Source organism: Anticarsia gemmatalis, chromosome 29 (genome assembly GCF_050436995.1).
Source record: "Anticarsia gemmatalis isolate Benzon Research Colony breed Stoneville strain chromosome 29, ilAntGemm2 primary, whole genome shotgun sequence".
Taxonomy (NCBI): Eukaryota; Metazoa; Arthropoda; class Insecta; order Lepidoptera; family Erebidae; genus Anticarsia; species Anticarsia gemmatalis.
In genome coordinates, this window is record NC_134773.1 from 5,072,642 (window position 1) to 5,099,955 (window position 27,314).

At 38.3% G+C, this 27,314-nt stretch overlaps 2 protein-coding genes across 2 annotated transcripts in view; one reads left to right on the forward strand and one right to left on the reverse strand.

Moving 5' to 3' along the window:
* Ide (Insulin degrading metalloproteinase) lies at nucleotides 1–27,193 on the forward strand. Its single transcript, XM_076133434.1, has 26 exons — nucleotides 1–179; nucleotides 1,213–1,395; nucleotides 2,504–2,592; nucleotides 3,158–3,243; nucleotides 4,988–5,109; nucleotides 6,095–6,264; nucleotides 6,951–7,073; nucleotides 7,493–7,695; nucleotides 8,580–8,665; nucleotides 9,187–9,301; nucleotides 9,566–9,703; nucleotides 10,058–10,179; nucleotides 10,690–10,774; nucleotides 11,565–11,693; nucleotides 12,121–12,203; nucleotides 14,031–14,175; nucleotides 14,715–14,870; nucleotides 15,608–15,683; nucleotides 15,929–16,055; nucleotides 16,483–16,553; nucleotides 17,188–17,345; nucleotides 17,977–18,111; nucleotides 19,769–19,897; nucleotides 20,716–20,796; nucleotides 21,043–21,183; nucleotides 23,317–27,193. Exons 2-26 carry the CDS (start codon nucleotides 1,244–1,246, stop codon nucleotides 23,422–23,424), a joined length of 3,030 nt encoding a protein of 1,009 aa, XP_075989549.1. The 5' UTR covers nucleotides 1–179; nucleotides 1,213–1,243; the 3' UTR covers nucleotides 23,425–27,193.
* Nucleotides 1–27,314, reverse strand: part of LOC142985332 (uncharacterized) — a 98,765-nt gene that overhangs the window by 32,511 nt on the left and 38,940 nt on the right. The window lies entirely within an intron of this gene.

Consider the following 27,314-nt stretch of genomic DNA (forward strand, 5'->3'; position numbering starts at 1 on the left):
ATGTTAAATTATGACAGTACAGTATCATCGATATTGGTTTTGATAAAAATAAAACGCTATTTTATTAAATTCAAACAATAATTACGCGTTATTTAGTTATTCAAACTGGCATCGCGACGTGCTATTATCGTGGGCATCCACTATTACTCTCCACTGCTACTGCGAGCGCCATCAAATAGGTTAGGTTGCATATTTTTATTATTATATCATTTGAGGACATATTTTTTTATTTTTCAAAGAAAAAGATAGAGAAGTGTTAAAAACAATACGTATTTACGACGTTCCGTGTGGAAAAAACTGGGTTTTTACTAAGTTTTTGCTATAAAAACATGTTTGGTAATTATTGCAACATAAGCGATTTTTTTTATTATCGTTGTTTTATACGATAACAATGAAATATCGATTAAATGACGCCACTAAAGTGAGACAGTGCGCTTTTGAAATTTCTGTCCAATTGTGTTACATTAATAAGAATACATATTTTTTATTACAACAGTATCAGCATGTAATGCAACAAAAAATTTTTTAGTATAAGATAAAATAGTATTTACATATATACATAGTATCACACCTTGTTGCCATAGGGGTAGGCCGAGACCAAAGGACGCGACTGGGTATGATTTTTACAAACTTCCCTTGCATCATTCACATTGATATTGATGTTGTGAGAACATCAATTTCGCAGAGCTGGGAATCAAACCTGCGTCCTAGTGGTTATATTGATAAGAAATAGGTATATTAGTATTATAATATAAAAAATGGGGAATTCTTTTTATAGGTAAAAATTGGGTTTCTTCCAGTTTGTGCAGAGCAAAGGTTATCTAAAAAAACATAAAATCATGCCTTCTTCCTATAGGGGTAGGCAGAGACAAGATAACTCCACTTAGTACGATCCTTATAAACTTCCCTTGCTTCATTCACATACATACATATTGTCATACAGGAAAATAATTATGTATACATATTATTTATATATACATATTATATATAAGGTCGGGGAAAAAGTCTTTTTGCATTATTAGTATATGAACTTGTAATAAAATCTCTTTGGCTTCAAGAATCACAAATGAGTACACAGTTCATTAGATTTCTTTCAGTGAGCTCGTGAGGTACCCAAATATCGAGCTTTTTTGTGTAGAGAAATTTACATAATACTATAATGCGATAAGACTTTTTCCCCGACCTAATATGTAATATTTGACATTGTTTCAGGTTGTTAAGTAACAAGCGTCATATATCGGGCATGTCGGCGCAGTTCTCGCCGAGCCGGGGCGCCGCGCCGGGCGGCTCGCCGGGCCGCGTGGCCGAGGGCCCCGGCGGGCCCGTCGCAGCCCCCGGCGTCGTCAAGCGATACGACGATATATTGAAATCACAGGAAGATAAGAGAGTTTATAGGTAAGAACCTATACTATCTATACTTAGTACTTACCTTCTTAGGCTAAGTTCATATGACTGCGCGGACACGATCGGAGTAAACCGCTAGTATTGTCTACATCATATGTTGCGCTGCAAAAAATACAAATGGAGCAAGCAAGTAACTCTGTGGTACCCAATGGAAGACACAAGAAGGCATGGACGCCCGAGAGCAAGATGGAGAGACGACATTCGCCTGACCTTGGGACCACACTGGACCAGAGTCGCAGAAGACAGAGCTCAATGGAGAGTGCTTGAGGAGGCCTATGCCAAAAGGCACACCGAACTGCAGGACATCATATAACTATTTCGAAATTTACTGTTTAGATTTTAAGTACCTACCACTTTTCGGAAATAAATAGGCTTTATTATTATTGTCTATATCACCGCGCGGTAACAGAACCGAGAAACCGCGCGGTTCAAGAACTAGCGCGCGGGTCGGAGAGCGACGCGCGGTGTTGTAGACGATACTAGCTGTTTACTTCGATCTTGTACCGCGCTTGTATTCTTAAAAATATATGAAGTTATAAAAGGCCTATAAAGAGTTTTGTTTCTTCCACTCCTTAGCGAATGAAAAAGGGAAAACATATTTTAGTAGTGTTATAAATAAAATAGGTTTATAACTTTATAGTGTTGTGGAGGTACGAGGTGATCATGTTCCTCCAACACAAAGGGAGGATCCTCCGACCAGGCGAGGTGATCATGCCTGGTGGGCCTACTGTCCGACTGTTGTAGTCGGGAACTTGTATATATAGTCAGTTGCAGTGCAAACTTCGATAGCGCGATTCAGGACTTGTGACGTCAGTCACACTGCGTGTTGGTTGATGTGCGCTTGTCGCATTAGATGGCGCTGTATGTAGCGATCTGCTACAGATCCTATACTATCTATACTAATATTATAAAGCTGAAGAGTGTGTTTGTTTGAACGCACTAATCTCAGGAACTACGTCATAGTGACGTCACTGTGTCGTATTTCCATACTAAAATGTGTTTTTGACATTTCATAAAGAGTAGCTGATTTGACTGATAGTCAACTACCCTATTATATATTATACTAACAGTAATTCATGTAATATTTTCATTGTTTCAGAGGTTTGTTACTGACAAACAGACTGAAAGTGTTATTAGTCAGTGACCCGACTACTGACAAGTCTGCAGCTGCATTAGATGTCAATGTTGGTGAGTATTAGTCCTGGGTTTGATTCCCGTGTTGAACAAAAGTTAACCGCGATTTTTTATCATCACTAACCCCCGGTTTTTTTACGTAGCGTTTAAACTCATATAAAAAAAAAAACGCTATTGAATAGATAAACTACCGCTAAATGTACTCAGAAACCGGGAGTAAGTTAGTTTAAGTTACAAATTGTACAGTCTGACTGAAGTTAATGCAGTCCGACTGCAGTTAATGCAGTCCAACTGCAATATTAATGATTAGGATTTGAATTTCTTCTCAAAGTTAAAATAAAATGAATGCGAATGTACCAAATAGGCGCCGTGGTTAAGATAGTCACCTTGCGCCAATAACTTACGGGACTGTGGTGAGTTCGAATCCCACCCGGGACTAATATTTGTGTGATGAGCACGAGTATCTGTTCTGAGCTTGTTAATGTATCTATATAAGTATGTATTTACAAGTATATAAGTATGTTTATCAGTTATTTACAGTACAAGCTCTGCTTAGTTTGTAATCAGATGACTGTGTGTGAGTTGTACAATGATATTTATTTATTTGTGTTTTTTACAGGATATCTCAGTGATCCGGAAGAATTACCCGGATTGGCACATTTCTGTGAACACATGCTGTTTCTAGGCACTAAGAAATATCCAGAGGTATGTATATCCTATATATTCTTTTTATCTATAGTAAAACTAGCGGACCCGACAGACGTTGTCCTGTCTACAAGTCTTTAATTTGAAAATCTTTTTTTAATAATCTAAACCATTCTCAGATCCCCTTGAACACACACAAAAAATTTCATCAAAATCGGTCCAGTCGTTTAAGAGAACTTCAGTGACATACACACTTACAGAAGAATTATATATATTATATATAATGTATATAAAGATTATAAAGCTGAAGAGTTTGTTTGTTTGGTTGAACGCGCTAATCTTAGGAACTACTGGTCTGATTTGAAAAATTCTTTCAGTGTTAGATAGCGCATTTATCGAGGAAGGCTATAGGCTATATATCATCACGCTACGACTATTAGGAGCAGAGTACAAGTGAAAAATGTTACAAAAACGGGGGAAATGTTGACCAATTCTCTCTTATGTCACGCAAGCGAAGTTGCGCGAGTCAGCTAGTCTATACTAATATTATAACCCTCTTATTTATAAACACACTATAAACCTATTTTAGTTAAAAAACTACTATAATATGTTTTCTCTTTTTCATTTCGCTAAGGAGTGAAAGAAACAAACACTTTATAAGCCTTTCATCCATACTAATATTATAAATGCGAAAGTAACTCTGTCTGTCTGTCTGTCTGTCTGTCTGCTACTCAATCACGCCTAAACTACTGAACCAATTTGCATGAAATTTGGTATGGAGATATTTTGATACCCGAGAAAGGACATAGGCTACTTTTTACCCCGGGAAAATGACGCATTTCCCGGGAAAATTCAGGTGGCGAACGAAGTTGCACATAATCAATATAACAATGACATTAAATTAACAAAATTCCGTTGTCATGGCAACTGTTTTAATGGCGGATATGCCTTAGCTCAACTTCGTTATATTAAGAGATAGAAATAATTTTAAGAATATTTTTCGTGAAAGAAAGAAGCATATTTTATATCATCACGCTACGACCAATAGGAGCAGAGTAACAGGAAAAAAGTGTTACAAACACGTGGAAAATTCTGACCCATTCTCTCTTATATGACGCAAGCGAAGTTGCGCGGGTCCGCTAGTAACTTTATATATTTTTACTAGCTGACTCGCGCAACTTCGCTTGCGTCACATAAGAGAGAATAGGTGAAAATTTTCCCCGTTTTTGCAACACTTTTTACTGTTACTCTGCTCCTATTGGTCGTAGCGTGATGATATAAAATATGCTTTTTTTTCACGAAATATATTCTCAAAATTATTTATATCTCTTAGTATAACGAAGTCGCGCTAAGGCATATCCGCCATTAAAACAGTTGCCATGGCAACGGAATTTTGTCAATTCAATGTCATTATAATATTGATTTTTCGCGACTTCGTTGAATTTTCTGAATTTTCCCGGGAAATGCGTCATTTTCCCGGGGTAAAAAGTAGCCTATGTCCTTTCTCGGGTATCAAAATATCTTCATACGAAATTTCATGCAAATTGGTTCAGTAGTTTAGACGTGATTGAGTAGCAGACAGACAGACAGACAGACAGAGTTACTTTCGCATTTATAATATTAGTATGGATAAGAGGGTAAAATTGTAGTTTGTTTGTTTGAACGCCCTAAAAACGCTATTTTCTATGGATATAAATGAGCTAATTAAAGCTGAATAAATGTTAGTAGTCCCTTATGTGTCGGAAGCGAAGTTGCGCAAGTCAGCTAGTCATTATATACTATTTATATATGTTTTTATGTACAGGAGAACGAATACAATAAGTTTCTATCAGAGCACGGCGGCTCTTCGAACGCGTCAACATCGTCCGACCATACGACGTACTACTTCGATGTGCTGCCCGCCCATCTCAATAATGCGCTGGACATGTAAGTACCAATATCCAAGTTTATGCATAGATTTTTTTTTAAGTACAACTCCCGCACTAAAGATTGCTCTTGTGTCGCGGGGATTTTTACAAACAAGACCCGAAATAATTATTTGTGGACCGCACAAATTATTGTTCCGGAATCAAACCAACGACCTCCCGACACTGTGGTTTCGGCGTGGCGACCTATACCACTGCGCCACGGAGGCAGTTAGTCGGATTTGTCTGAACTTCGTCGGCGTGGACTTTAGTCTTCCCGTTTTTGTTGATGATCTTTTCATATAGAGGTTTTACCCTCTTAACGTGCCCTCCGAAACACGGAGACACCCATTGCAAATGCGGTCACCATCTATGGAATGACTGCGCCAAGTTTTGCTTAACGCTAAAGATTTTAGGCCTTTGAGCACAACTGGCTATGAGCGCCTCAAATAACCTTGAACAAATCTAAGAAAGCAATCAATATAATATTATTATAACAATTATATAAGACTCTTCTCTTACTAAGTGGCTGATGTACAACGCACAGTGGAAACTACTGAGCGTACAAACTTGACATTTGATATGAACATTCCTTAGTAACTGTAGAGGAGCACTAAGAGAGGATTTTTGACCTCCCCTCCCCTTCCCTCCATAAAACTTATGAAATATCAGTATTAAAAACTGTTGGATAGCATTAGTCCACGCGGACAAAGTTGCGAGCACTCTCTAGTTATAAGTGTAACTCTATAAAAAATTACATATACAAAATTAAAATTATATATCTATTGTACATATGAAATTATTTAACGTATAGTTTATAGGGCACGTAAAAAGTCGGTCCCGGTTGTTGTCAATTAAGACAACAGTCGTTAAGTCATGTCAAAGGCCTTCGGGCTTGAACAACTTTGACACTAGGTTGACTACTAACTATACGATAAGAAGAAGACGTATAGTTTTAATTTATTATAGTAGAGTATAACTTCTAAATTATTCTTGTCTTTCACCAGTTTCGCTCAGTTCTTCATATCGCCATTGTTCACGGAGTCTGCGACGGGTCGGGAGCTGAGCGCTGTCAACTCAGAACATGAGAAGAACAGCTCCTCAGACACTTGGAGACTGGACCAGCTCAATAAGAGCACTGCGGCCAAAACACACCCCTTTCATAAGTTTGGTACAGGTAAGTTGGACTGCAAATAAAATATTTATTTATCTATACTAATATTATTAAGCTGAAGAGTTTGTTTGTTTGTTTGTTTGAACGCGCCAATCTCAGGAACTACTGGTCCGATTTGAAAAATCCTTTCAGTGTTAGATAGCCCATTTATCGAGGAAGGTTATAGGCTATATATCATCACGTTACGACCAATAGGAGCAGAGCAGCAGTAAAAAATGTTACAAAAACGGGGGAAATTATGACCCATTCTCCCTGATGTGGCGCAAGCGAAGTTGCGCGGGTCAGCTAGTAAAAAAAATATCACGTGTTAACACTGGGAGCTTGTGGCTTAGTTAACAACAGCCGCGCGGATCTAACTTTAAAGTTAAGCTACACTTGCCGAGGTTGATTTATAGATGGGTGACCATCTTATACATATAGAGTGTTTCGTAAGGCACGGTAATTAGTGAGTTATTGTCAAAGATCTTTGTCAGTCGTTAACAGTAGTCAGAAGCTTGAAAGTGTGACGCACAGTGTTACTTAGTATCGTGTTATAACCCAGGTAACTGTGTTGTGGAGGTCCGATAGACAGTCGCTGCATGTACAATACTGGTATTCAGCTGCATCCGGTGAGACTGGAAGCTGACTACAACATAGTTGGAAGAAAGGCTACTTATGATGTAAAACTATAATAAATTGTTATATTCCAGGTAACAGGGATACCCTGGAGACGATTCCCAAGAGTAAGGGCATCGACGTGAGGAAGGAACTGCTGCAGTTCCACAACCAGTGGTACTCTTCAAACATTATGACCCTCGTTGTCATGGGGAAAGGTGAGGACAGTGAAATATTAAGATGTAAAGACTATGATAAGATTATAATAAGGACAACGTGACATTAGTACAATTATACATTAGGACAATAAAACATTGTTACATTGTTTCTAACGGCTGTGCGAATATTTATCAGTCAGTCAATCAGCCAGTCAGTCAGTCAAGATAAGTATATTTGTATGCATATAGTAATATGATACAGGGCCTTAGTAGCTCAGGCCATATTTAGAATGTTACATTACCATATGTCAAATTTGTGTGATGAGCACGAGTATCTGTTCTGAGCTTGTTCATGTAGCTATATAAGTATGTATTTACAAGTATATAAGTATGTTTATCAGTTATTTACAGTACAAGCTCTGCTTAGTTTGATCTAACCGTGTGTGAGTTGTACAAACATCTATCTATTTATTTCACAGAATCCCTAGACGAGCTAGAAGCTATGGTAGTGCCTCTATTCTCTGTGGTCGAAGATAAATCGGTCACAGCGCCCGTGTGGCCGGAACATCCGTTTCCGCCGGAGTTACGCCGGAAGAGAGCTTACTGTCTTCCGGTGAAGGACTTGAGGTCGTTGTCTATTGATTTCCCGATACCTGATACGAGGAAACATTACAAAAGTGGGGTAAGTATTAAAATAATAATGTCGCCGGCCCGCCGACATTTGTCGGCGACTTTTCAAAGGTAGTCTATAAGTCGCTGACATTGGTACCGAAATAAAAACAATACACAAATTTGGTCTAGACACTTGAGTCGCCGACTCGCCGAGATATGTCGGTGACTTTTCAAAGGCATTCTATAAGTCGCTGACATTAAAACCAACATAAGAAATTTCCCAAATTTTGTCTAAACACTTAAGTCGCCGAACCGCCGACATATTTATGTTGGCGACTTTTCAAAGATCGTCCGTAAGTCGCCGATTATCATTTCTTATTTTACAAAAAAAAATAACAGTGGTGTGGTTTTCACTACAAAGTCCACCCGCCGACATATGTCGGCGACTTTTCAAAGGCAGCATTTAATGGGCCGACTTTTATTTAGCTGATTTCTAAATTCTTCTTAAGGGTCACTTCTTCTTAATGGTACCAAAGTCGCTGACCCGCCGACATATGTCGGCGACTTTTCAAAGGCGGCATTTAATTCACCGATTTCTAAATTCTTAAGGTAACAGTAATGGTACCAAAGTCGCCGACCCGCCGACATATGTCGGCGACTTAGAAAGGCAATCTATAAGTCGCTGACATTCATACCTGAATGAATGAATGAGTGAATGACTAAATTAGTTTTTTGCAAAAATATGGCTATACATAGGTCACAGAAAATACATAAGACAGATCGCCGTATTTTATTTTATTGACTGTCAAAGATCTTTGAAAATTACACCCACGATTTAATGTGCCTTCCGAAACACGGAGGAACTCGATAAATATAAGATGGTCACCCATCCACGGAACAACCTCGGCAAGCGTGGCTTAACCTGAGAGATTTTAATTAAGTATATTTTTACAGCCGGGACATTATCTATCACACCTACTTGGTCACGAGGGACCTGGCAGTCTGCTCTCTGCCTTCAAAGATCGCGGTTGGTGCAATAGGTATGTTTATCTATACTAATCTATACTAATATTATAAAGCTGAAGAGTTTGTTTGTTTGAACGCGCTAATCTCAAGAACTACTGATGCGAATTGAAAAATGATTTAACTGTTGGATAGCCTATATGTTGAGGAAGGCTATATGCTATATAACATCACTCTACGACCAATAGGAGCAGAGCACCAGTAAAAAAATGTTACGAAAACGGGGAAAAAAATTCACCCATTCGCTCTTATGTGACGCAAGCGAAGTTGCGCGGGTCAGCTAGTTATGTTATACAAGCTAGCACAAGCGGCACGCCACGGCTTCGCTTGGTTCAAACAGTTATCTTACAAACAAAAAAACCTTTACAACTTCTACACATAAACCACAAATAATATAATTGTTTCGTGTCTGGTTGTACTTTGTGTCCGTTGTTCGTATGTTTGTAAAAGTCTCGACACAAGAGCAAGTCTTAGTGCGGGAGTTGTCTTTTTTTAAAAAAAATGTATATATATTTATATATTATGTTATGTTCCGCAGTCTAGTGGGCGGCACTCGCATCGGAGCTCGTGGGTTCGGTTTCTTTGGCGTGCAAGTGGATTTGACAGAAGAAGGGATTCTACATATAGATGATATTATCAACTTAGTGTTTCAAGTAAGTAAAACTTTAACGTTTGTCTGTGTGGTTAACGTGGTCACCTCGCCGCAATAACCGTAGCGCCGCGTGTGGTTCCAATCACTCCCGGGACTAATATTTGTGTGATGAGCACGAGTATCTGTTCTGAGCTTGTTAATGTAGCTATATAAGTATGTATTTACAAGTATATAAGTATGTTTATCAGTTATTTACAGTACAAGCTCTGCTTAGTTTGTAATCAAATGACCGTGTTACACAAATATATATTATATTTGTTTTCAGTACATAGCGATGTTGAAAGCGGAAGGTCCTCAGCGCTGGGTGTGGGAGGAGCAGAAAGACCTCATGTCCTTAGAGTTCCGCTTCAAGGATGCTCAGGAACCGAGGAGTTTGGTCGTCGGACACGTACACCTATTACAGGTACTTATTTATTTATTACAAAAAAAAAAGCGGTGATGGCCGAGTGGTATAAGTTGGCACCTCCCACGCAAGTGGTCGCAGGTTCGAACCCGAGGCAACACACCTATGAGTTTTCGAAGTTATGTGTGTATTCATTATCACATTCTCCAACGGTGAAGGAAAACATCGTGGAAAAACCTTGCATGCCTAAAATTTGTTTAAAAATTTGTGCAAAGTTCCCAACCCGCACTTGGTCACTGTGGTGGACTCAAGGCCTAACCCCTCCCTCATTACGGGAGGAGACCCTTGCCCAGCAGTGGGACAGTAATGGGTTAAATTTATTATTTATTATTTATATGTACTGTTAATTTATAGGAATTCCCCATGGAAGATGTACTGAGTGCATACTACATAATGACTGAATGGAAACCAGAATTAATTACCGAACTACTATCTCTGCTCACCCCTGAAAATGTACGAGTAGGCGTTGTGGCCAAGTAAGTATATAACAGTCTAGCCTTTCTTCCAACTATGTTGTAGTCAGCTTCCAGTCTCACCGGATGCAGCTGAATACCAGTATTGTACATGCAGCGACTGTCTATCGGACCTCCACAACACAGTTACCTGGGTTATAACACGATACTAAGTAACACTGTGCGTCACACTTACAAGCTTCTGACTACTGTTAACGACTGACAAAGATCTTTGAAAATGACAGCCAGGATCTACAGATTAACGTGCCTTCCGAAACACGTAGAAACTCGATATGTATAAGATGGTAACCCATCCATAGAAGAACCTCAAGAGTAGCTTAACCTCAGAGATCGATCCGAGCGGCTCTTGTTAATAAAGCCACTAGCCCCCAGAAGCCACATGTACAATACTGGTATTCAGCTGCATCCGGTGAGACTGGAAGCTGACTCCAACATAGTTGGAAGAAAGGCTAGACTTATTCATTGTCCAGCAGTGGGACAGTTATCTTTTACTAAATTATCTATTATTTTCAGAGCTTTCGGTGATAAATGTACAATGACTGAGCCGTGGTACGGAACCAAGTATTTGCAGGAGGATATTGATGAGTCCAAACTAAAGGTACGTACCACACACGAAAACATCTTTACCTTTTGTGTACGATACCCTAAAAAAATTACCTTTAGTAATTTAATTTAAATTCAATATATCATTTGAATACGGTAGTTGCCTACCAGTCAAATCAGCTACTCTTTATGAAATGTCAAAAACACATTTTAGTATAGAAATACGACGTAGTGACGTCACTATTGCAGATTTTCGTTGATATCAAATGAGCGCCTAATAAAATGTTTCAGTCTGTAATAATTACAATTTCAACATTATTTACGAAAAAAGCTACATAGTCTGAGCATTTTAGATGAACCTTTTACGAGTACGAGTTTAATAATTTTTCGTTAACCCAGACAACTACACAATTAGAGCAATGATAGCCGAGTGGTATAAGTTGTTACAACCCACGCAAGTGTCGCAGATGCGAACCCGTGGCAACACACCAATGACTTTTCCAAGTTATGTGTGTATTAGAAATAATTATCACTTGTTACAACGGTGAAGGAAAACATCGTGAGGAAACCTTGCATGCCTAAAATGTGTTTAATACATTTATTGAGGGCATGCAAAGTCCCCAACCCGCACTTGGCCAGCGTGGTGGACTCAAGGCCTAACCCCTCCCTCATTACGGGAGGAGACACTTGCCCAGCAGTGGGACAGTAATGGGTTAAATTAATTTATTTAATGTTTTCATATTTGAAGTTAATTGATAATAGGCTTCCATTGTTACCGTTTGGGTACGGTACCCTGAAAAAAAGGAATATCATGTGGGAAGGCTGAAATCTGTATTTGTTTTCAGGAGTGGGAAACAGTGGAGGTATGCAAGGAGCTGCATTTACCCCCTCCGAATGAGTTCATACCATCACGACTGGCGCTTGAAAAGTGTGACGACAGCACCTGTGACACCGTCGCGCCGGCCATCATCAAGGTAATAATCTATACTAATATTATAAAGCTGAAGAGTTTGTTTGTTTGTTTGAACGCGCTAATCTCAGAAGCTACTGGACCAATTTGAAAAATTCTTTCAGGGCTAAATAGCCCATTTATCCAGGAAGGCTACAGGCTATATAACATCACGCTGCGGCTATTAGGGGCGGAGTAGCAACGAAAAATGTTACAAAAACGGGGAAAATTTTGACCTCTTCTCTTTTATGTGACGCAAGCGAAGTTGCGCGGGTCAGCTAGTTATCCGTAGGCATCCGCTAAGAAAGGATTTCGATCAATTCTACACCCAAGGGTATAAAATAGGGGATGAAAGTTTGTATGAAAACTCTGTCCTAAGTCACAAACCACGCGGACGAAGTTGCGGTCAAAACCTAGTGTATAAATTAATTAATTTTATTTTATTGTTACAGGACAACACAATTATGAGACTATGGTACAAAAAGGACAACGAATTCTTACTACCAAAGGCTGTGATAACTTTCGATTTTGTAAGGTAAGAATATTAACATTATACTAAAAACACTTAAAACATAACACACACACACACACTCACACACACTCACACATACACACACTCACACACGCTTACATACATATACACGTCAAAGTACTTGAATATCTTAATTTATACCAATAACCAATTGTTTTGTTTTTTTGTTATTCTATTAGAATTTTATTTTGTTTCACATTAATATTTTTATTGTTTCCTATCTTTTATTTTAATAAGACTCTCTGTACTGTATCGAACCAGGGACAAAAAACTGGATACTGCTACAATTTGACTCTTCCGAGACAGGCTCAGCCTAGTGGAAGAGTCACTAGAATCTATACTAATAGTATAAAGCTGAAGAGTTTGTTTGTTTGATTGTTTGATTGTTTGATTGTTTGTTTGTTTGTTTGTTTGTTTGAACGCGCTAATTTCAGGAACTACTGGTCCGATTCGAAAAATTCTTTCAGTGTTAGATAGTCCATTTATCGAGGAAGGTTATAGGCTATATATCATCACGCTACTACCAATGGGAGCAGAGTACCAGTGAAAAATGTTACAAAAACGGGGAAAATTTTGACCCATTCTCTCTTATGTGACGCAAGCGAAGTTGCGCGGGTCAGCTAGTTATTAATATAAATAGAAAATTGTAACTTTAGTTTAGTATAGTTTAGTTTAGTATAGTCATAAGTGAAAATACTTCCTACTAGTATTATAAATGCGAAAGTTTGTGAGAATGTATGTATGTATGGATGTTTGTTACTCTTTAACGCAAATATTACTGAATGGATTACGATGAAATTTGGTATTTAGGCAGGCCTATTTCACTCCATGTACTTGCGCGCGATAAGTACCTACCGGCCGCCGGGCAGTCGACTGCTCATTTCTCAGTGGGTTGCCGACAGCCGCGCGGAGCGTTCGTACGCGAGGAAATATTTTGTGTTACCGGACTTGTAGCCCGACGTTCGTTGTTTTTTTTGGTAGTTACTAATTTAACATGGAAATCACATTTGTTAAAAATTTTGAAATTAACATGAGACAAAAACCCGGTCGCAAGCTCCTTGATCTTTTAAAAAATATTCCTTTTAACTCCCCTTGCCCTTGTTTCCCACAAGAATACCTACTTAAATTATTTATACGATTAAGAATATTTTCCACAATTAAGTTTAATAACCGAGAATTTCGCCAAGGCAAAAAATTTATTAAACATTACATCAAAATAAAACATTTGTAAGTTATTGATAATTTCTTGATAATTAAAAAATAAAACATGTTTAAACAGAAGAAATTCTTTTTCTTTCAATTATAAAGTTTACTGCAAATACCTACTGACATATATATCGAAAGAGGCAGCCCTGACAATCTACGCTGAGCACGTGGCGGCGCGCACCTACAGAGCAAAGTCAACTTTATGTTCGTAAGCTTTGGTTCATTTTGGCTTGCAACGTCTAGCTACTAAAGGGAGTAGGTTATTATAGCAGTAGGTATTGTCATTTTTCCTTGGAGTGATTTATCTGTTACGTAGTAACTATTAAGTAATCTGTGATTTAGGTATCTGAAGACCCAGAATAACACATAGGCTTTTTATCCCGGAGTTCAGTATCAGGATTTACACGGGAAGGGTTTCCACGCGGACGAAGTCGCGGGCGACCTCTGGTAGATTAATAAATTCAAAATCAAAAATCAAAATCAAATCATTTATTCATTTAGGCCAAGTGCTGACACTTATGATAGTCAATGATACAGAGAGTGAATTTACCGCCAGTTCGGAAGTTAGCGCCAATGAGAAGAGCTGGCAAAATTATTTGATTATATTATCAATTTTGTCCCCAGTCCTCTCGCCTACGCAGACCCTGTGAGCTGCAACCTCACCTCCATATGGGTCCTCTTGCTGAGGGACAGTCTTCAGCAGTTTGCATACGCCGCGGAACTGGCCGGCCTAAGGTGGAGCATTGGCAACGCTAAATATGGACTGAGTGTGAGTATCTATACTTTTTTGTTTGTTTGTCGTATAGTTAGTGGTCAACCTAGTGTCAAAGGTGTTCACAAGCCCTAGAGGCCTTTGACGTGGCTTAACGACTGTTATCTTAGTAGACAACAACGGAGACCGACTTTTTGCGTCCCCCCGAAGCACGGAGACGCCCAGTTCAAATACCACTATGCGGACACCCATCTATGGAATGCCCGCGCCAACGGTTGCTTAACCCAAAGATCGTTTACCGACCGAACTGGCTATGAGCGCCTCAAATCTAGACTAATATTATAAAGTTGAAGAGTGTGTTTGTTTGAACGCGCTAATCTCAGGAATGAATGGTCCGATTTGAAAAATTGTTTGAATGTTGGATAGCCTATTTATTGAGGAAGGCTATAGGCTATGTATCATCACGCTACGACAAATAGGAGCTGAGTATCAGTAAAAAATGTTACAAAAACGGGGAAAATGTTGACCCATTCTCTCTTATGTGACGCAAGCGAAGTTGCGCGGGTCAGCTATTATATATATTTTTTTATTTACAGGTAACTATAGACGGCTACGATGATAAACAACACGTATTATTGGACAAAATAATTGACCACATGGTCAATTTTAAAGCTGACCCCAAACGTTTCAATATCATGCTCGAGAACCATGTCCGAGCCATCAGGAACTTTGACGCTGAACAACCTTATCAGGTGAGTGATAATAAACGTGATAGTCAATTGGATAGTCAGGGTATGTCAGTGAAATATTAGGATAGTCAGGGCTTGTTTTATGGCGAATGTAACCCTCTTATTCATAAAAATATATGAAGTTATGAAAGGCTTATAAAGTGTTTTGTTTCTTTCACTCCTTAGCGAAATGAAAAAGAGAAAACATATAGTAGCTTTTAACTAAAATAGGTTTATAGTGTGTTTATAAATAAGAGGGTATGAGTGTAAACTAGATGATAGATAGTGACAGAAAATGTATAAATATCAATCTATACCAATTCAGAAGTGATAATACCATCAATAAGATAGTCAGATTGTTTTATAGTCACGTTTTTAGAATTTGGGTCTGGTAAAGTGATTGTCATTAGTGGAATGACACCTGATAGTCATTTTACATAGATTACTTTGTCATTTTGATTTTTTAACTGCACGTTTGTCTGTGTGGTTAACGTGGTCACCTCGCCGCAATAACCGTAGCGCCGCGTGTGGTTCCAATCACACCCGGGACTAATATTAGTGTGATGAGCACGAGTATCTGTTCTGAGCTTGTTCATGTAGCTATATAAGTGTGTATTTACAAGTATATAAGTATGTTTATCAGTTATTTACAGTACAAGTTCTGCTTAGTTTGGAATCAAATGACCGTGTGTGAGTTGTACAATGATATTTATTCTATTTTTATTTACTAACTATATAAAATGTATAATATATTGTTATAGCATGCAGTATATCAGCAAGCGTTATGTCTATCAGACATAGTGTGGACAAGATGTCAGCTATTAGACGCGGCCAAAGGTATGGACTATCAGATAGTCAACAGTTGTTTATTTCAAAATTTCAATTTATATGAATAATATGAAACCAACACAATTGATAAAAGTTTGCAAAACTAAAATAAACCTTTATCAATTGTGTTGGTTTCATATGAAAAAATAATCGAAACTAGTTCAAATTCCCACTGTCAATGTTACCCAAATGATTCAAAGTTACCCAAGTTGACTGTAGTGTATATATGTATATTATTATTAATTTCTTTCTAGGTATGACACCGGAACAGTTAGATGACTTCGCTTCAAAGATGATTAGAAAGGTCCATATTGAAGGATTAATGTTTGGTAATCTTAGCCGAGAAAGAGCGCTTCAGATAGCCGAGTCCGTAGAAAAGAAGTAAGTAATTATATTATGTAATCATTTGTATGTATAAATAAATTTGTTCACACTGTCATCTGATTACTAATGATACAAACTTTCATCCCCTAATTTATGCCCTTGGGGGTGGCATTGATCAAAATTCTTTCTTAGCGGATGTCTACGTCATAACATCTACCTGCATGTCAAATGTCAGCTCGATCCGTCCAGTGGTTTGTGCTGTGCGTTGATAGATCAGTGTGTCAGTCAGTCACCTTTGAGTTATATATATATAGATACAGTATGTGAACGCGTACATTACATAGATGTACGTGCAGTGATATTTGAGCTGAGCGTCTCCGTGCTTCGAGCACGTTACAAGTCTAACTTGTTAACATAACATGAGTTCAGACAAACACTTCAACTACTTTCACAATAGACCACTAACTATAATATTTATTTACAGAATGCCTAAAAATGGAACCCCGTTATTAGCTCAACAATTATTATTACATAGAGAAGTTGAAATTGAAAATGGTAAGTTGTTTTTAGTTTTATTAATCTTCCACTGTCTGTCTGTCTGTCTCCAGGCTGTGTCTCATAAACCGTGATAGCTAGAAAGCTGAAAAAATTCACAAATTATGTATTTCCCTTGCCGCTATAACAACAAATACTAAAAATTAAATATTAAGGGGGTCCCCATACAATAAAAGTGTTTTTTTTTGTACTTCTTTGCTCAATATTAAAAACGGTAACCGGTAGACGCTTCAATGGCTTTCACTATAAAGGCGACAACATGCTTTTCTTCTAAACAGAATAATGATTGACCTACATAAAATCACTCTTATTTGTGTTACTTACATTGAAACATAGCCGAGTGGTATAAGTGGTCGATGCTTTGAACCCGAGGCAACACACCAATAACTTTTCCAAGATAAGCGTGTATTCTAAATAATTATCACTTGTACCAACGGCAACGGTGAAGGAAAACATTGTGACCACCTTGCATTTATAAAATTCGTTTAATTGCCATCATGCAAAGTTACCAACCCGCAATTGGCAAGCGTGGACTCAAGGCCTAATTGCTCTTAAGGGAGGAGACCTTTGCCCAGCAGTGGGACAGTCATAGGTTACACAGCCAGTTTTTTGACAAAATTTTGTATGTTTGCAGGTGCTTGGTACGTGCGCTCAACACACAACAGCGTGCACAGATCGTCGTGCGCGTCCATCTACTACGGGTGCGGCGTGCGAGCCACGAGACAGAACGTGGCGCTCGAGCTATTAGCACATGCTATAGCCGAGCCTTGCTTCAATATACTCAGGACTAAGGTATAGTACTCTTCTTTTCGTATGGTTCGTGGTCAACCTAGTGTCAAAGTTGTTCAAGCCCGAAGGCCTTTGACGTGGCTTAACGACTGTTATCTTAGTAGACAACAACCGGGACCGACTTTTTACGTGCAAATCAATTCTCCGAAGTACGGAGACGCCCACGTCTACCGGTGAGCACAACTGGCTATGGGTGCCTAGTGCACATTTATCACCTTCTATCAGTTTAGCCTTCCAACTATGTTGTAGTCGGCTTCCAGTCTCACCGGACGCAGCTGAATACCAGTATTGTACATGCAGCGACTGTCTATCTATGATAAACATATGACTATATTACTATGTTTAATGTAGACATGGTTTCAATTGATAAAGTATATTATATGACTGCCTTCGTGGCGCAGTGATGTAGGTCGCCACGCCAGTACCATAGCGGCGGGTGGTCGTGGGTTCCATTCCCACACGAAACAATATTGTTCGTGCGATCCACAAATAAAATTGTTTCGGGTCAGGATGTTAAGTATGTACTACAAGTATATAAGTATGTTTATCAGTTATTTACAGTACAAGCTCTGCTTAGTTTGTGATCAGATGACCGTGTGTGAGTTGTACAATGATATTTATTTTCATATTTCAGGAGCAACTCGGCTATATAGTGTTCAGCGGCGTGCGTCGCTCGAACGGCGTGCAAGGCTTGCGCGTGATCGTGCAGAGCGACCGACACCCGCAGTACCTGGAGCAGCGGATAGAGGCCTTTATACAGGGCGCGCAGGTACGTACCTGTACCTGTAACTGCCCTGGGCCCGTGGTGATGTGGGCCCTTTGTGTCATGGTCCCATGATGTTGGGGCCCTATGTGGCTAATTGCGCCCATGGTGAACATTGAAGTCTAGGCTTGGTGGGGTCTATGAAACTTGGGTCCATTATGGGGTCATTGAATGTTGGGGCCCAATTTAGAGTCTATGGCATTTGGCCCATTATGGGGTTTATGAAACTCGGGTCCATTATGGGGTCCATGATAAATGAGATCTATGAACCGTGGGCCCATGACGGGTCTATGAAATTTGGGCCCATGATTGATATATTAAACTTGAGCCCATGATGGGTCTATGATACTTGGGTCCATGATGGGGTCGCTGAATCTTGGGTCTATGATGGGGTTACTGACTCTTGGGTCCATGATGGGGTCACTAAATCTTGGGTCCGTGGAGGGGACACTGAATCTTGTGTACTAGATGGGGTCACTGAATCTTGTGTACAATATGGGGTCATTGAATCTTGGATCCATGATGGGGTCTCTAAATCTGGGGTCCGTGGTGGGGTCTTTGAAACTTGGATCCATGGTGGGGTCGTTGAAACTTGGATCCAATGTGGGGTCGTTGAAACTTGGATCCAATGTGAAGGCAATGAGTATTGGGTCCTTGATGGGGTCACTGAATCTTGGATCCATGGTGGGGTCACTAAATCTTGGATCCATGGTGGGGTCATTGAATATTGGATCCATGGTGGGGTGACTAAATCTTGGATCCATGGTGGGGTCACTAAATCTTGGATCCATGGTGGGGTCATTGAATATTGGATCCATGGTGGGGTGACTAAATCTTGGATCCATGGTGGGGTCACTAAATCTTGGATCCATGGTGGGGTCATTGAATATTGGATCCATGGTGGGGTCATTGAATATTGGATCCATGGTGGGGTGACTAAATCTTGGATCCATGGTGGGGTCACTAAATCTTGGATCCATGGTGGGGTCATTGAATATTGGATCCATGGTGGGGTCATTGAATATTGGATCCATGGTGGGGTGACTAAATCTTGGATCCATGGTGGGGTCACTAAATCTTGGATCCATGGTGGGGTCATTGAATATTGGATCCATGGTGGGGTGACTAAATCTTGGATCCATGGTGGGGTCACTAAATCTTGGATCCATGGTGGGGTCATTGAATATTGGATCCATGGTGGGGTGACTAAATCTTGGATCCATGGTGGGGTCACTAAATCTTGGATCCATGGTGGGGTCATTGAATATTGGATCCATGGTGGGGTCATTGAATATTGGATCCATGGTGGGGTGACTAAATCTTGGATCCATGGTGGGGTCACTAAATCTTGGATCCATGGTGGGGTCATTGAATATTGGATCCATGGTGGGGTCATTGAATATTGGATCCATGGTGGGGTGACTAAATCTTGGATCCATGGTGGGGTCACTAAATCTTGGATCCATGGTGGGGTCATTGAATATTGGATCCATGGTGGGGTCATGGGACACGATTGATAAAAGTTTGCAAAACTAAAATGAATCTTTATCAATAGTATTGGTTTTATATGAAATGAGACTAGTTCAAATTCCCACTGTCAATGTTACCCAAATGATTCAAAGTTACCCAAGTTGACTGTATAACAATCGTTATTATTTTTCAGGAATACTTAGAAAGTATGCCTGAAGAGGAATTTCTGAAACACCGCGCGGCACTTGCTGCTCAGAAGTTAGAAAAGCCCAAACGAATGTCTAGTAAGGCGTCCCAATTGTGGTCAGAAATCACTGCACAGGTAACGAACTTACTACCTTGTCAATACTTACTAATATTATAAAGCTGAAGAGTTTGTTTGTTTGAACGCGCTAATCTCATAAACTACTGGTCCGATTTGAAAAATTCTTTCAGTGTTAGACAGCCCATTTATCGAGGAAGGTTATAGGCTACATATCATCACGCTAAGACCAGTAGGAGCAGAGTACCAGTAAAAAATGTTACCATAACGGGGAAAAAATTGACTTATTCTCTCTTATGTGACGCAAGCGAAGTTGCGCGGGTCAGCTAGTCTATACTAATATTATAACTTAGTACCTTAATATATTTACTAAATTTATGTTATGACCAAAGTGTGTTCGGTAGTGTTGGTAGCAGCTACTTACATCATCAATGATTTAAACCTAAATTAAATATTGTTAAAACCATTTGGCGATTAAAAAGAGTGTCCAGGAGTTTGTTGGCAGCTCTTCTCATTGGCGCTAACTTCCGAACTGGCGGTAAATTCACTCTCTGTATCATTGACTATCATATGTGTCAGCATTTGACCTATATGAATAAATGATGTGATTTTGATTTTAAAGCTGAAGAGTTTGTTTGTTTTTATTAGAACGCGCTAATCTCAGGAACTACTAGTCCGAATTAAATAATTATTTTACTGTTGGATAGCTTGTTTATCGAGGAAGGCTATAGGCTATATAACATTACGCTACGACTATTAGGAGCGGAGTAGCAACGAAAAATGTTACAAAAACGGGGAAATTTATGACCTATTCTCTCTTATGTGACGCAAGTGAAGTTGCGCGGGTCAGCTAGTACATTATATAATTTGTTCCTCAGGTATATAATTTCGACCGGATGCGAGTAGAAGTCGAACAGCTGAACACAATATCAAAAGATGAATTAATACAATTCTATAAGGTAAGAATTATATTACATCGGGGAAAAAGTCTTTCCGCATTATAGTATGTATGAACTTGTAATAAAATCTTTTCTCTACACAAAAAAGCTCGATATTTGGGTACCTCACGAGCTCACTGAAAGAAACCTAATGAACCGTGTACTCATTTGTGATTCTTGAAGCCAAAGAGATTTTATTACAAGTTCATACATACTATAATGCGACAAGACTTTTTCCCCGACCTAATATTATATGTATAATTTCAGAGGCACATCGGCCTGGATTCGCCTGAGCGTAAGAAATTATCAGTATATGTGATATCAACGGCTGAAGGAGGCGCAGGACATGAAGACACAGAACAGAAGAAAGAAGACAACGCAGAAGAGAAGACAAAAGACAGTAAAGAAGTAAGTACAATCTTTCATTTAATCTATACTAATATTTTAAAGCTGAAGAATTTGTTTGTTTGTTTAAACGCGCTAATCTCAGGAACTACTGGTCCGATTTGAAAAATTCTTTCAGTGTTATATAACCCATTTATCGAGGAAGGCTATAGGCTATATATCATCACGCTACGACCAATAGGAGCAGAGTAACAGTAGAAAATGTTACAAAAACGGGGACAATTTTGACCCATTCTCTCTTATGTGACGCAAGCGAAGTTGCGCGGGTCAGCTAGTAATGTATATGGCAAATTTCGGTTTGCCGGATCAGCTAGTTAGTATATAATATTATTTACATAGGATTCAAGTAAATTGCTGAAGATATATGAATGGTTGAAAGCCCAAGTGTTTGGTGATGACACGGATGATGGCCCGTGGGATATGTCGCCCCCTATTGTCACTGTACAGGTACTGCAGTTGATTTTGTATAGTGGGCTTAGTGTGGCCAACGTGGGCATAATGTAGAAGTTGAAAAAAAAAACAGTGGGCAAAGAGTGGACAACGTGGGCATGATGCCAGTAGAGACTAGAAGTGGAAAAAATATTGTGGGCATAAGAGTGGGCAAAAATTTTGCAACGGATTTCCGAGTGGGCAAATTTTTATGTAAAATTTTGGCAAGTTAGTAAATACTTTTAGAAAGCTACAAAATCATTTTGCATTACGAACTAACTTTTGACAGTAGAGTAAAAAACGAATTATATATGTTACTGTAAAAGCCCGAACTGTGGTAAATCCTAAGATTTTCCGGTAAAACCTAAGATTTACCAACTCTCAATGGTAAAAGTCCGAACAAGCCAGAGTTTAAAAACTATGTTACGATATATAAAAAAATCCTCCTTCATAACTATGTTTATAACTATTTCACGGTATAATTATATACTGTGACATAGTTATAAAGAAGGAGTTTTGGGCATAGCGACATGGGTAGGTTAGGTTAGAAGGCTAAGGTGGGAGCGAGCGAAGCGAAGCTCCCACCTTAGCCTTCGTGGTTATTTTTTTTTAACCACCCAGAAGGAGGAGCCCCGCGAAGCGGGGCTCCGGCGACATCTCGATATCATCAAGTGAATATAGGTAAAAGTTCGAAATAAAAGAATTGTTCGGACTTTTACCATTGCGAGTTGGTAAATCTTAGGTTATACCGGAAAATCTTAGGATTTACCACCGTTCGGGCTTTTACAGTAACATATATATTTTTTTAGATTTGTATTGTATTAAGTATATGTCATTTATTATTTTGTGTTATTTTTTTAAATAATTGTGTAGTTGACTGGGTTAACGAAAAATTATTAAACTTGTACAAGTAAAAGGTTCATATAAAATACTCAGACTGTGTAATTATTTTCGTTGTTAATATCGAAATTGTAATTATAACAGACTGAAACATTTTATTAGGCACTCATTTGATACCAACGAAAATAAGACACTGTGACGTCACTACGTCGTATTTCTATACTAAAATGTATTTTTGACATTTCATAAAGAGTAGCTGATTTGACTGATAGTCGACTACCCTATTATAGCGATTAAATGCGAATAGAAATCGACAAGTTATCACAGTATTCTGACGACCAAACGTAAATACAAGAGCAAATAAATACACAAATATAAATGGCGCGTGCTATTAAAAAATAATAAATTAATTAAACCCATTAATGTCCTACTGCTGGGCAAGGGTCCTCCCGTAAGGGCCATGAGTCCACCACGCTGACCAAGTGCGGGTTAGGGACTTTGCATGCCCTCAATAAATATATTAAACAAATTTTAGGCATGCAAGGTTTCCTCACGATGTTTTCCTTCACCGTTAGAGCATGTGATAATCGGGTTCCAACCTGCGACCACTTGCGTGGGAGGTACCAACTTATACCACTCGGCTATCACTGTTCTTGCACTTGCGTGCTATGAATATCATAAATAAATAAATAAATATCATTGTACAACTCACACACGGTCATCTGATTACAAACTAAGCAGAGCTTGTACTGTAAATAACTGATAAACATACTTATATACTTGTAAATACATACTTATATAGATACATTAACAACCATATTAAATACGTAAACATAGTAAATAAATAATTTTGTATGTTTGTTACAGCCGGTAAAGGTTACCGATTTAGTGGAATTCAAATGCAGGCGAAGGTTATATCCTCAACCCATACCTCATACAAACATACCCAGGAAAGGAGCGCATTGCAAGCTGTGAATCAAATGGACATCGAACCTGTATACTTAGACACTAATGGAATATGAAAATTACGACCGACAGTCACCGGTGACCGGTACCGGTCGTGAGAGACCGATGTTTTTTAGAATTATTACGGTTTAGTATTTTTGAGTAAAATCGATATTTTTTTTGTAGACGACCGATGTCGGTCGTCTAAGACCGATGATGTAATACCCTCCGTGGCGCAGTGGTTTAGGTCGCCACGCCGCTACCATTGCGTCGATCGTGGTTCTATTCCCACACGAAACAATTATTTGTGCGATCCACAAATAATTGTTTCGGGTCTGGTTGTACTTAGTGTCCGTTGTTTGTATGTTTGTAAAAGTCTCGACGCAAGAGCAATTCTTAGTGCGGGATCTTTTAAAAAATATACAAAGTATCCGCTAAAAGTACTATCAATTAATGTAATTTAATTACTTTGCTATATAACAAGTGACTTTTGTAGATGACCGATGTCGGTCGTCCAAGACCGATGATTTAACATTGATAATATTATTACTATGTGTCATTTTAATTAATTTGCTATATAACAAGTGATTTTTTGTAGATGACCGATGTCGGTCGTCCAAGACCGATGGTATAATATTGATAATACTATCAGTATGTGTCATTTTAATTAGTTTGCTATATAACAAATAAATTTTTGTAGGTGACCGGTATCGGTCGTCTAAGACCGATGGCATAATATTGATAGTATTATCACTATGTGTCATTTTAATTAATTTGCTATATAACAAGTGACTTTTTGTAGATGACCGATGTCGGTCGTCCGAGACCGATGGTTTAACATTGATAATATTATCACTATGTGTCATTTTAATTAATTTGCTATATAATAAATGACTTTTTTGTAGGTGACCGATGTCGGTCGTCCAAGACCGAGGGTATAATATTGATAATATTATGAATATGTGTCATTTTAATTAGTTTTCTATATAACAAGTGACTTTTTGTAAGTGACCGGTGTCGGTCGTCCAAGACCGATGGTTTAACATTGATAATATTATCAGTATGTGTCATTTTAATTAGTTTGCTATATAACAAGTGACTTTTTGTAGATGACCGATGTCGGTCCTTGCTATATTATAAACATATAGCCCCTATATATTACATGGGACTAACATTGTTAATAGCGAAACGTGAACATTTCATACACTGCCTATATCTTTACTATAACAGGCGTTATATTGTGTGTAATAAACAATTTATTAGGCATGGGTAACATCGTGATGAAACCTTGCAAAAGTTTCCTCACGATGTTTTCCTTCACCGTTGTAACAAGTGATAATTATTTCTAATACACACATAACTTCGACAAGTCATTGGTGTGTTGCCTCGGGTTCGAACCTGCGACCTGTGGGTAGTACCAACTTATACCACTCGGCTATCACTGCTCACTTATGTATATACGACAAAAAAGACATTTTTCATAGTGTATGTATGTGTGAGGAATAATCCTCATATATAAACAGGTTTTAGGCATTATATTATTTAGTATATGTACAAATAATAGACTATTACTGTCCCACTGCTGGGCATAAGCTTCTCCCGGAATAAGTCATTTAAATAAGGTTTTTCAAGAGCTGTGTTAAACAACTGTCAGACATGTCATTGCTCACGATGTTTTCCTATATCGTTATAACAACGTGATCATTATTTATACACACATCACTTGGTGTTAAAAAACTCTTGGAAATGCGCACATTAAAATATTTATTATTTATATTTATAACTTAGCAGAGAGCTATATCTAAATTATCCAACTAATATTATAAATGCGAAAGTTTGTAAGTATGTATGGATGTTTGTTACTCTTTCACGCAAATACTACCGAACCGATTACGATAAAATCTGGTATATAGGTAGCTGAAGACCTACAATAACACATAGGCTACATTTTATCCCAGAGTTCCCGAGGGATCGGGATTTATAAGGGAAGGGTTTCTACGCGAAGTCGCAGGCGGCGTCAAGTGATGAATAATTCTGTATATTTTCGAAATAAAGTATGTGTATGAAACAGGTGACCGTCAGCTGCATAAGCCGAGTCACTGATGTTATACATTCTGTATGTTGTATACCTCCGTACCGCGAACCTTGTGTACAAGACTCCTTACTAAGTTTGAGACTGTAGTTACTGCGACATATGTTTATAAAATTGTATATAATTTCTATATAATTAAAATCTTTCTTTATAATATTTTTTTTATATTATTTGAGTAAAACTCTTACTGTACTTGTCATAATTTCCTACTTAAACCACTTTAAATAATATCATTCAGTATCAACCTAGTGTCAAAGTAGTTGAAGTCTGTCTGAACTCATGTTATGTTAACAAGTTAGACTTGTAACGTGCTCGAAGCACGGAGACGCTCAGCTCAAATATCACTGCACGTACATCTATGTAATGTACAAGTTAACATACTGAGCGATTACCACACGGTGAGTTACTATAAGCTATTCACTTTCAAACAAAATAGTAATCAAAGTGGTTGAGTAGTTTTAAAATCGATATTTCTTGACATAATATATAAAATTTAACAATAATGGACAGTAAAGTGTCTATTGTCCGGACAATAGACGCTTTACTGTCCGTTTCTGAGACACATTTAGCGGTAGTTTATCTATTCAAACTGTCTTCTTCATATCAGCTTAAACGCTATTGAATAGATAAACTACCGCTAAATGTACTCAAAAACCGGGGGTAAGACACTCAAGAAATTAAAGATTTTATGAAACAAATTGTAAAATATTGATTCCATATTAATATTTTTGTTGCAACATTTTTATTGTTTCAAATGCCAGTATGTTACACCCAATACTGTCCCACTGCTGGGCAAGGGTTTCTAGTAAAGGAACGTTTAGTACACATGGTTGGCTACTTATATAATAATACTGCCGAACCGACTAACTCCCGGTTTCTGAGGTACATTTAGCGGTAGTTTATCTGTTCAATAGCGTTTTATATATGAGTTTAAACGCTATTGAATATATAAACTATCGCTTATTGTTCAGCAACCGGGGGACAGTCGGTTCGGCATATTAATCGAACAACATTATGTTATTAATTTGGCAGTTCTCTGGTCTAATGTCTAATAATAATATCTGTAGCAAGTGTGAAGGCCGGATTCCACCGATTTAAACCGCCATGCTGACCAAGAAAAGATTGCGATACTAAATATAAAATTTTGCACAAAATTCACAATTTTCTATGACCTATCTTTCAAGAGAGCACGTGTGTATGTTGGTGTGAGCTCTCGTGGGTGATGTTCGTCACACGCACTATGAGAGTGAAGTAACACAGACTGTATCTGTGTATTGTACACAACACACTAAAAGGTCAATTTAGGTAACTTTGAATAATTTGGGTAACATTGACAGTGGGAATTTGAACTAGTTTCGATGTTTTTTTCATATGAAACCAACACAATTGATAAAGGTTTACTTTAGTTTTGCAAACTTTTATCAATTGTGTTGGTTTCGTATGAAAGAATAATCGAAACTAGTTCAAATTCCCACTGTTAATGTTACCCAAATGATTCAAAGTTACCCAAGTTGACTGTAAACTAACTACAACACAGTTGACTGGTTTCTATGATTTCATAGTCAAATATCAGCTAAGACTTTGTTCAATGAAATAAAAGAGTTTTATTGGCAGCCCTGGCATATGAAATGTCGATATATTATTTTTATTTATTGTATTATTACATCATTGTATCAATAAGAATCAAATTAAATGAAAATGTAATTATTATGTGTTTTATTTCAATCCCCGATACCTCTATATTCAGAACAGATACTCGTGCTCATCACACAAATATTTGTCTTCGTATGATTTGAACCCTCCGAGAGGAGTTACGAGTCACGCGAAC

Bases quoted from the DNA above. Each gene is read 5' to 3' on its own strand.
- Ide (XM_076133434.1), top strand. From the start codon at position 1,244: ATGTCGGCGCAGTTCTCGCCGAGCCGGGGCGCCGCGCCGGGCGGCTCG. The intron at 6,265-6,950 runs GTAAGTTGGACT...GTTATATTCCAG, and splicing joins CTTTCATAAGTTTGGTACAG to GTAACAGGGATACCCTGGAG. The intron at 15,684-15,928 runs GTATGGACTATC...ATTTCTTTCTAG, and splicing joins GCTATTAGACGCGGCCAAAG to GTATGACACCGGAACAGTTA.